The sequence below is a fragment of the Humulus lupulus genome, chromosome 4 (assembly GCF_963169125.1).
Source record: "Humulus lupulus chromosome 4, drHumLupu1.1, whole genome shotgun sequence".
Lineage (NCBI taxonomy): Eukaryota > Viridiplantae > Streptophyta > Magnoliopsida > Rosales > Cannabaceae > Humulus > Humulus lupulus.
In genome coordinates this window covers 4787371-4799509 of record NC_084796.1, presented here as the reverse complement: position 1 = coordinate 4799509, position 12139 = coordinate 4787371, and the positions used below count along the sequence as shown (strand labels likewise).

General features: G+C 34.7%; 1 protein-coding gene and 1 long non-coding RNA gene across 2 annotated transcripts; both read right to left on the bottom strand.

Annotated features, from left to right (window-relative positions):
* Positions 1 to 2307: 2307 nt before the first annotated feature.
* Positions 2308 to 4791, bottom strand: LOC133829744 (uncharacterized). The gene is made up of 3 exons (XR_009891861.1): positions 4643 to 4791; positions 3682 to 3865; positions 2308 to 3266 (listed from the first exon to the last, which is right to left on the bottom strand). It is a non-coding gene; the product is annotated as an uncharacterized LOC133829744 (long non-coding RNA).
* Positions 4792 to 7664: 2873 nt separating this feature from the next.
* Positions 7665 to 10506, bottom strand: LOC133831782 (pentatricopeptide repeat-containing protein At1g19720-like). The gene is made up of 2 exons (XM_062262197.1): positions 10446 to 10506; positions 7665 to 8791 (listed from the first exon to the last, which is right to left on the bottom strand). The coding sequence occupies exons 1-2, from the start codon at positions 10504 to 10506 to the stop codon at positions 7665 to 7667; spliced, it is 1188 nt and encodes a 395-aa protein (XP_062118181.1).
* Between the last annotated feature and the right edge of the window lie 1633 nt (positions 10507 to 12139).

Below are 12139 nucleotides of genomic sequence, written 5' to 3'. Positions count from 1 at the left end.
AATCACAAACCAAGCCACTTCTTGTAAAAGTGGCAAAGGAGTAGCCCAGTGAGTGTTCCAAAATATAAGTACCCTGATTCAAGCTTCACTGCCTATATATTCTTCTTCTTCTGGCTCAGTGGATTCCCTGAGTTGCAGAGAAGATGAGTAGTGACTGGTGCTTCCGGCGACATAGCTAGCTTCATGGCTTGTCAACCTCTTACTACAGCGTGGATACACTGTCAAAATAGTCACTGTTCGAGACCTTGGTTTGTATTCTATTCTCTATAAATAAAATTTCAAGGGTATATTTGTTTGGTTTCAGATGTATTTATTCAAAGTGTATATTTGTGGGTTGTGTTTATGAATATTAATGGTACAGATGATTCAAAGAAAATGCAATACACTTGGTTTCATTATATGGAGCTAAGGAGAGACTTCACTTGTTCAAAGCAAAAGCAAATTTATTGGAAGAAGAGTCCTTTAATTCTGTTGTTGATGGATGTGTGAGTGTTTTTCCCAGTAGTAGTTTCAGTGACTAATCTACAGGTCGGTCTATGAACATTATTCTATTTGCTTTAAACTAATTCATAGCATCTGTATATTAATTCCAATTTTCATTAATGTAGCAGTGGTCTCCCAGTATCCAAGCATTTGTTTCAGCTAGTGTGGAAGATATTGACATGTACTGTACACAGTTCAAAGGTTATGAACAACCTGTATACTTACAAAGTAATTCTTTCTCTTGTTATACTTACAAAAGAAATTTAGGCTGGTTTTTTATGTTGTTGGTTAGTTTTATTTCGAATCAGATATGCAATTACACCTCTTAAGCAACCAAATTCCATAACTTTCATTGCTTGCATTGCAGATGTGCACATGGCAAACCTCCGGTACCAACGCACCAAGTATCAAAAGGAGAGGGTTTTGTCAACTTTTAGGTAATTCCCTTTGACATGATTTCTTACTGCTAACCTAAATAAAAAGAATTAAATCTGTAACCAACTACGATCCTAGGATAAGTGCATTGCCAATTTTAAGGTTGTTATCTAAGCATGTTTACTCATGTAACCTTAAATTTAAATGACTGCATGTTTTGTTATATATAGCTTTGAAACTCAACTAGATGTAGCTTTGAAACTCAATATTATGTAGCTTCATCATATCAAAATGTAATGAAAAGATGAATAAAATTTAACATAATATTAACTTGTTGGCATCACGCACATGGGAAATGACTGATTTTTTACTGCAGTGAAAAGAAAGAGCTTGCTAGAATAATTGATTTTCCAACATTTTTAAGTTAAAGATAACTTCAAGCCATGTAATCTACCACATGTGACCATATCAAGCTTAATTTCACTCTCAATGAACTATGAGAAAATATAATCAGCCTGGACATTAAACGGTTAGGAAATGCCTCAAGTGACCATCTTCCAGTAGGGCAGTTTTTGCCAATGGGAGACCTGTTTTCCTTTCGCATATATGATTCCTTTCCAAGTTTCTCTATCTGTTTACATTTAGAATACTATGCTAAACATGTTTATCTTCTGGTTTCGAAGATAAACACGTAGTCTCACTGGTTTACTTGATGGTGAATTATGATTCATGCTGGTATGCTATAACATAAGTTAAACTATCATGTTTGCCAATATTTATAGTCAAAAAAAATTTGCTAGAAAGCTTCCTCTAGGCTTAGACTTCTAAGCACTGTAACTAAATCTTCCAAACATAAAGGTAAATAAGAGAATGAAGCCAAAGAAACTGCACCAAATTATCAGCATCATCAAACACACTTTTTATCTTTGAAATCTTCTGCTTTTTTCTGCTCTGCAAAATTTAATCAACTGTACAAAATTCCACCAGACACAGAAACAAAAACTCAGAAAAACAAAATGGAATACATATGGGGACAATACTATATTCATGTAGATGGATACATCTTTGGCAAAAGATAAATTATGAGCAAAAGTAAAGCTGGAAATTATAGTATAAAAATAATTGATAAGTTAAAAATCTGGAACATATTTGTATGTGTTGATGCAAATGTTATAAGATTCCTATATATATAAATTAAAGTTGATGGTACCGTACTAAAAAAAAGTATATTTGCATATATTGTAAGAAATGTGCTTGAATTCAATCTGAATATAATGCAGAAAACATGTAGATGGCTTGCCATTATTCTATCACTTTTATAATAAATAAATATATAGATACATATGAGAACAAAAGACTTTCATTTATTAAAGAAACAAGCAATCCATAGCATCTAAACAAGAAATCTACATAAATCTGGGTTATTTTAATGGAACATTAGCAGCAATAGCTAGTCTGAATGAGAACCTTCTTCATAGCACAAATCCTATAATTTGTAAAACAGGCAAGAATCATATTAACATAAGTGTAGATACCTGAGGTTTCAGAATGCCCTTTTTATTAAAGAACTACCTAAAAAGAGATCAATTACCAAAAATATAGTTACCAAAAATTACATGAACTTGTCAAGGGAAAACAGAAAGCTTCTCCTTATGAATAGTACAGGTACCTATTTATTAAAAGCTAAACTAGGAAGGTTGTTAGCCAAAAACATAGAAGGATATATGGAAAGAAGTGTTACTATCATCTTCCACCACTTCAAAGTCTCAAACAAGTCAAAGCACACATTTTAAAACAATGCCTCATTTCTCATTCCAAACTAGAAACCCCCACTATTTCTTGTTTTTTTCATTAACTTTTCTGATGTGATTTTTATTTTATACATAAGATTATCAATGCAATTTTCAATCATGCTCAATTACTTTCTTTTATATATATATATAGATGCCAATTGTCCTAGGCTCATAGTTTGTGGGAGGTATCCCCTGTGTAGCAGTCATTTTAGCTTCAGATAAAAAAAAAAACACACATAAAGCACACATATGCTTCCATAGGGATGAAGTAAGTGGTTCCATAACAGTGAAAAATAAGGACTTTATCTACCAAATCATAATACAAGCAGTACATGAAACAAAATTTAAGTTGAGAAACCAAATTTAAGCTGGGAAACCTAGAAAAATAGATTATTAGACTTGAAAAATGAGATTTGAAAATGATGAAGACTTTATTTAAGCAATGTCAGCACACACCTATTTAATGTAATAACGTATAATGAAAGTGGGTCAAAACCAAAATCAATAAGAAATCTAAAAGAAATGAGAGAAAGAAGAAAGATTAACCTTTTCCAAATTTTCCATTTTGTTTCATTTTGATAGAGTAATTCTTCGTGAATGTGAACCCACAATATTCTGAAAAAATGAAAGAACTTTCAGATTTACAAAGTAATAAAATTAAATTAACATTCTCCACAATACAATAAATTAAAAAATTAACTCAGTCAAATGCTTTCATCATTTCATTTTTCTGCATGGTTGGCCATGTATACCAAGCAGTTCTACTCAAATCACCATGGTTGTCTCAACTAACCTACTAACTACTAAGAGATCAAAAATCAAGTTCAAAAATTTCTTACTGATGTGTCTCCAAGTAATTTGCGCTGTTCTTTGAGGTATTTTGCTAAGCTAGACTCAATCTCCTTAACCTCCTTAACCTCTTTAGATAATGGGCCTATTAATCTATAAAAGATAAAATGGTTACACTAGATCATACTTTAAAACAAGATTTTAATATATATATATATATATATATATATCAAATACACACCAGAACTTAGCAAATGACGAAGCTGCCTAGATTCAACATTTTCCAAAATGGCACCTAGTAAAGAATAAGCTTGGGCCATTAATTCACAACCGCGTAGAGCTGAAACAAACTCTTGAAGCCGTTTCTTGGCTGCATCCTCGTACAGAGTAACGTTGTACTGTTTGCATATCTCCCATTAGATTCACTTCATTCAGTCAAAAACAGTTGAATCATTCATTAGTCATTAAAATCTATTTAAGAATTAACAATAAATAGTGTCTTCCATTGTCTAGTCTTGTACCACCATTTTATGCATCTTCATAAAAGATTCTACTGCTATATATATATATATATGTGCAGATGAGCATGTATATAATATACATTATCAACTATACATAGAAACAATTTCAAATAGATTTTAACCAGATTAGCTAGTCTATATGCAAAAAAAAAAAAAGACCAGATTTTGAAGAAGGATAAAAAAGATAATAAGTATCTTGAGACATGCCAATACCTGAGCTTAGCAGCTATACAGATTGTTAGTGCATCTTGATCACATTCAAAGATTGTGTATGCATATATGGACTAAAATTACTATAGAATAAAATATCCCCAATTTAATCATCATAAGGATTTCAGAAAAGAAAAATATATGACTTATGGACATTTATTGTTATGATTGGAAATATTTACAAAAATTATGCAATCTGAAAACACGACAGTATAGAAACATTGAAAAAATATGCCTTAGGATAATGAGCATCATTAATCCTTTAGATTATTGGAGATTTAATCATTTTGTTTATACAAAAAATACATCAACTCAAGCAATCTTAAAACCTCAAAGCCTCGCGCCAATCCAAAATACTAAAGCCTCATAACCAAGCAATCTAGAAAGAAATACAAAGTATGTAGATTATACACAAGACATAAAATATTATATTTCTCAAACCAAAATACTAATAGAGATGTGTTAACTTACAGAGAAGAAAAATCAGAAACAACACCCACGAATGGCGATAGCCTGGAAAATGGATGGCAGTGGCTTGGAAATCAAACGTCGGTTATATATATTGATACATCGATCTCTCTCTCGCTCACTCTCTCTCTCACACACTCATGGCTTTAATACTGTCGCTAATATTGATTAGTTGCTGCAGCTTATCAATTTCTGTTGTACTGATTGTTCCTCCACCCAGTACTACTAGTACACTTCCACTGCAAAGGCATTCACCTCCTCCTCTGCCCAACCCACAAATTACATTTTTCTTGCTTACTCTCCAGGTTAACTATTATATATATGTACTTTTCTTTTATCATGTCTTTTTATTATTATTATTTAAAATTAATTATAAATAATTTAATATGCATGTACGTAGTGGCGATGATCCATGTCTTTACCTCCATCAATTAAAACTTTACCTTACTAACTAGACTTTACCTCCATCATCAATAGTAGGAGAAACTAACTCATGAACCACAGAATCCTTACCTTCATGATTTTCGAGGTTGAGAGGGCTTTGATGAGTGTTTGAGCAGTTCTTGTCTTGCATGTTGACCTCTATATTTCCAACTTTTCTCCTACTATAAACATGAAGTTCTTTGTTACCTATATCAAATTGTGCTTGAGTTTGAGGTGGTGGTAAAGTTGAAGGAGTGTTTGGGTTTTCTGAGGTGAAAGGTGAGAGTGGATTGACTATAGAGGAGGACGGGTTGGGTGTGTTTTCTGGAATGATATCTGGTTGGATAGGAAAAGTGGGTAAGGAAGGACCAGTTGATTGATCTGGTTGGATAGGCAAAGAGGGCAAAGACTGTGTCACAACATTGGGTTGAGGAAATGCAGCTTGATGATCCTGAATAGTTTCCCAAAGCTGATATTCCTGAGAATGCTCCCCCTGAATACCAGATTTGGGAAAGAAAGATTGATGTTCAAAAAAGGTGACATCCATAGTGTTATAGATCCTTTTTGTAATTGGGGAGTAACATTTATACCCTTTTTGAGTGTTGGAGTACCCGATGAAGAGACACTTGTGAGACTTTGGATCAAGTTTGGTTCGTTTGTGATCATAAATATGGACAAAAGCCGTACATCCGAAGACTTTAAATGGAAGATCGGAGGAGAAAGCTGAGATATGAGGGAATGTGGCAAGTAACAGATTTCTGGGAGCTTTGAATTGTAGTACACGGCTAGGCATACGATTGATGAGATAGGTGGCTGTGAGTAAGGCTTCCCCCAAAACTGTTTAGGAACATGATTTGAAAACATGATGGATCTAGAAACTTCAAGAAGATGTCTGTTTTTTCGCTCAGCCACTCCATTTTGTTGCGGAGTATCAACACATGAACTAATGTGAACAATACCTTGATCTAACAAGTATGGAACAAGAATGGAGTTAAAATATTCATTTCCATTATCAATTTTCAGGATTTGGATTTTACGGCGAAATTGATTTTGAATCATGGAATGAATTTTTTTAAAAATAGAAGCAGTATCAGATTTTTCTTTCATAAGGAATGTCCATGTTGTCCTAGTATGATCATCAATAAAGGATACAAACCATCTAGATCCATTAATATTAGTTACTCGTGAGGGTCCCCAAATATCACTATGTATCATCGAAAAAGGTTGTGAAGGTTTGTAAGGAAGACTGGGATAAGAGTTTCGAGTATGCTTAGCAAGTTGACATACTTCACAATGAAAGAATTTTGGTCTTTTGTGGACAAATAACTGAGGAAATAGTTTTTCAAGATAACTAAAATTTGGATGTCCTAGTTGAAAATGCCACAACATAACACGATTTTCATTCGAAACAGAATCTAAATTGGAATGATTACCACAACTGGATTTGTGAACTTGTTTACTTTTAGGAGAACCCTTGAGAATATAGAGCCCATCATGCATTTCAGCACTGCCAATCACCTTCTCCGAGCCCTCAACCTGAAATTCACAAAGATTTGGATAGAATTTAGTTACACAATTTAGATCTCGAGTAAGTTTGCTTAGAAGATTGCAATTTAGTTTAGGGACAAATAGAACAGATGAAAGGCGAAGTTCATCTGATAAAGTTACAGAGCCGATCCCTATCACTTTTGAGAGAGAACCATCGGCAATTATGACGGTGTGGGATTCAGCACATGGTTTGAAGGTGCTAAAGACTTGTAAATCACCCGTCATGTGGTCGGAAGCCCCTGAATCAACAATCCAAGTACCTTTGTTGGAGGTTGCTGTAAATGTGTGAGACGTAGAACCTTGATGACAAATTATGCTGACATTTGCCTCGGTGGAAGATGGATTTGGCTGCTGCATACACTGCCCAAGAGGTGTTGGAGTTGCATTGATTTTGTCCTTTGAGAAGTGGCTAACTTCCGAGTCTTGAAAATAGAGGACTTTATGAGAGGAATTGGTGACAAGAGCAGCTGATTGAGGAGTGGGTTTGGCTGATTGGAGAAGTTGAGGAGAAGCCATTGATTTGAGAAGGTGATATGTTTGAGATTGGCTTTTAGATGAGGAGTTGGCTGTAACAGCCATTGATAAGAACAGGGAAATGCAGCAAGGAGTGCCGAGGAAGACGTTGCTGGAAAAAGCTCGCCGTCGGGGTGCTGCACGCGTCACACGAGTGGGAGATGGGGCCGGAGATGGAGGCGGCGCGTGACGCTCACGCGCGGCTCTGCTGGGTGCCGAACTTCAGGGTTTGGCCGACCGGAGGTGCAGGAAGCTTCCTGTGAAGGAGGTGAGAGTAGAAGATTGCCCTAAAATAATTTTCTAAGGTTGAGCTAAAAAGTGCAAAACCCTAATTTTTTTTTTCACTGAAAGAGGGCAGAAAAGATTGGAAAGAGTTTTCAATTTTTAGACTACTCTGATACCATGTAGATTTGTGTGAATAATACTTCTAATATGATTTTATTGATGAATAGTATGGCCTATATATAGGCTGAATACAAAGAGCTAGACAAAAAATACAACCTAAACATAGCTGTCAATTACAACCTAACTTAGTTGTAAATTACAACCTAAAATTAGCTGTACAAAATGTATTTACAAAGATATTTCTACACCCACACTTGGAATACATGTCAACAAGTGAATTTCCAACTAGAACATTATCTATAAGACCATTCTTAATTGCAAAAGCATGGATTTCCAGCCCTTTGTTGAGTGATCTTAGAGATGCACAAGCTGAAGCTGCACTTGTAATCGTAACTTCATTCGGGTTGACTCCTTCTGAAATCATGTCATTGAACAAATTTAATGCCTCACCTCTCCTGTCATTATGAGCAAACCCTGAGGTCATAGAAGTCCAAGTAAATACATCAGGAGAAATCCCAGTACTTTCCATCTCTTTCTTCAATCCCATTGCAACATCTGTTTTCCCTAATTGATTACAACTAGCAATCAATATGTTCCAAGTTACCAAACCTGGTTCAGTCCCTTCCTCTCTCATTTCATCAAGAAGTTTAGTAGCTTCTTCAATCTGACCAGTATGGCAAAGCCCAGATATAATTGCATTCCAAGTGACAATGTCCTTCTTGTCCATCTTCTCGAAAAACCTCTTAGCCCAATCCAGTTTCCCATATTTTGCATAAACAGCCAAGATTGAATTGTTGACTCTAATAGCACCACTGAAACCACATCGAATCACCATCGAATGTATCAATTTGGTTGTCTCAAAATTCTTGCAATTCCCACAAGCCTCCAATATCTTAGGCAAAAGGAATTGATCAGGAACAATACCATCATCTTTCATCAACAACAATAAAAGCTCTAAAACTTCCTTCCACGTTTTTGCTCTAGAGCATGCACCGATCATAGCTGACCAAGTGAACAAGTTTCTTTCACGCATTTCATCGAACACTCTGCGTGCATCATCCAAGTACCCACATTTCGCATACATACTCACTAATTTAGTCTCAACAAAAGGGTCAACATACTCAACAAGACCCATCCGAGCATGAAACTCCCGACCCAACTTGACACAATTCTCATCAATGCAATGCTGAAGTAAATTGATATAGGTTTTTGGTTTTACCTTGCACCCACGTCCGGCAATGGAATCCAGAGCTAAGATGGCCTCGCTGAGCCGTTCCTTTTTGCAGAGCTCATCCAAATGAGAGTTGTTGCGAATTTTTACTACTGCGCAAGTATACGCAATCGAATAAACAAGTAATAGTAGTGGAAATATATTATCGTTCCGTCAGGGAATTGATCTAATAATTACCAATAGCAAACTTTTATTTCTATTTGACTAATGAAATTTTAATGACAATTAACAATGAACAATAAACTAAGAAAGCACAATTTAATTAATGAAATTTAATATAAGCGAAAGATTAGAGTATTCTAATTTCATCAACCATCAATTCTATTCAATCAATAATACAACTAATATGTTTCTTTGATCTATGATTATAGCAAGTTTACTAATGACAATTCTATTCTTTCTCAAGATATAAAATATTCAGTTTACTTGTGAATTCTCTACATGTCTCTGATAAATTCGACACATAAACCGCATTAAGAACAAAAACCTAATTGCTACACAAACCAATTTGATACTTTCGTTCTAAATTGAAATCTATGTCTATTGTCTAAAGCTATTCCAATTCTCACTTTTCAGATATTGAATTAAAACCAATAATCATGCAACATATGGCCAATCAATTACAAGCATTAAACATAAGAACATCAGATAACCATAAATTTAAAGATTCATAGAAATTGCATTAAAGACGAATAGAATATCCAGTGACTACATTAAAATACTCTAAATACGGATTTAGTTCATAATATTAAACTTCATCACACAATCTAAAATTCAAAAGCATAAAATAAACACAAACAAAATAAACGTGGATTCTTCTCTGTTTCTTTTCCTCTGCCGCCAGAATGCTTCCTCTTCTCTCCCTTTCGATCTTATTTTTATTCTTTTTACAAAAAAATCCAAAACCCTACGAATTTCCATGATAATTTCCAAAAATGCCCTTGTGTCGATATATCGCCTAAGATGCTGCGATATATCGCCTGTTGAATGTTCTCGATAAAAACGCGAGTTTCTGATGTCGTTTCTGCAAAGCCAAAATTTGAAATTCCTCCTTATGCCGATATATCGCCCAAGGCAGGCGATATATCGCCTGTACCGAATTTCCCAAATGGTCACCAATTCTGACTACTCAAGCAAATATTTATCAACATTCTCGAACAAATCAGAATTATTACGACACACTGCACAAGTTTACCAAACCGATTAAATAGAAACTTTCTCTTGAGAAAAACAACCAAATCAATCTGAAAATGTTATAAATAAGCGTATATTTTGTACGCTTATCACACCCCCAAACTTGACTGGTTGCTTGTCCTCAAGCAAACAAAAGAAAGAACAAAGAAACAATCCAAAACTAAAAAAAAAAACTATTGGATGACTTAACTTCACAGAAAAATTTAAACTAAGACTGGGGCATAAATTTTCTCAAAAATTCCAATTCTTCTTCAATCGCTCAACCAATGCTTCAGATCATGTGACTAGAATTTCAACATATCAATAATTTCTCCAAATACTGTCATTCATGCAAATACATACTTCATTTAACAATTGCCGTACAAAACATAATTTTACAAGTATCAACATTCATTCATACCACAAACCCATCAAAATTCACCATAAGCTTGCTCAATTCACTTGTCTCCACTAATATAAAATCTGTATCAAGTAGATCAAAAGGACTTTTATAGGCTCATAACATTAGGCTTAGGTAAAGGTAGATAAATAGTCATTTAGACTCAAAATTACCATAAGCATATAAACCTTGAAACCAGCCAAATTTCTCTTCATCCACACCGAAAATCACCATTTTATACAATTAGAGAGAGAGATTACATACTTTCATCATTTTCTTCTTTTTTTTTTATATCATTTTTTCTATACTTATCACTTTTTTTTTCTTTTCAAATCACACTCCCCCAAACTTAATATTTTCTATATGTATATAATCAAGGAGTGTGACAAAGTGATTTTTTTTTTCTTTTCATAATCTCAAAAACTTCTCTCTCTTCTTTTTGTACAATCATACTACATTCAAATCATACCAATACTTCACTATTTTCCATTCTACTTTCCCACAAATTATATGCTTATGATAACAAAAGAAAAGGAAAAATAATGAAGTTAGGAAATTTAGGCTCAATAGTATAATCAAGAACAAAAACCAAAGCTTTAGGCTCAAAAAGGGTAACTAAGGATAAATTTTTATGGGTTAGCTGGAAAGGCTCAAATGTTTACCAAACAAAATTGACTAAATCATCTCTACTCAATACTTCATTTAGCATTTCGTCTCAACAAATTAACTAAGCAAGTTCTAGCTTATTTCAACATCTACCAAACATACCAATTCCCACAATACTTATAAACTTATATAATATAGAGCATAAATTAAATAAAGCACATATAATACACAAATGACAATACTCCGATCAATTATCAACAGGTTAAGCACACAGTCTACATATCCAAAGCATCAATTTAACAACATCAAAGAATTAGCACAATTCATCATTGAAGCCCACTTGTCTTAGTCAATAATAGTTTTGTACAGTCATCCAACATTAAAATTAAAAATAAAAAAATCAAAAGAAAAGTAAATAGTCCCTCAAACTTAAAATAAACAGTGCCCTCACTGTTTCACAAAAGCTAAAGGACCTGAACTAAAAGAAAAAAGAAAAAAGAAAATAAAATAAACTAAAAAAAAAAACCTGACAACCGAACAGTTACTCTTCATCGTCAGAATCTGGAGGCGGCTGATAAGGCTGGCGCAATTCTGGAGGACATTGAGGAAAATCATTGAATCCTGTATAGCGCGGAAATGCCCCACAAAAATCAGCCATGTAATTCGTCATGTGGAATTGACGATCTCGAATATCCGCCTGACCATGCAACAACAGCTGTTGTTGTCTCTTCAACTCTTCAATGTCTTGTTGCATGGTGCTATACTGCCGAGAACTAGAGCCTTCAGTAGCTCTAGAAGTGGATGGTTTTCGCCCCTTTCTCTTCGGCCTAGTGAACTCAGGTTGCTCATCGGTCGGTGGCAAGGACAGCAGACTCGGATCAACAGGCTCGTATCCCAAACCAGTGGGTCGAGGAACACCCCCATAATTCTCATCTTGATGCAACACTGATTGATGACTAATTATTGGAGACTGTTCACAGACTTCATTAACGTTCATTGGCACGCCTTGATCCTTACATAGACTGGTAATTAATGAAGCATGTCCATGACCACCAGATGTGGCCCCTCGCGCAATGTAACTGATACTCTCTGCAATGAGCCGCCCAACATTGATCGACTTGCCCGAACAAATACAATAGAGCAAGTAGAGACGTTCAGTAGTCACTTCCATTTGTTGAGTGGAAGGCATGAGAGTACTGATGACGAGCCTATTCCACAGCCTCCCATACAGACTCAAACATGTAGCCCTGATTGATCTTGG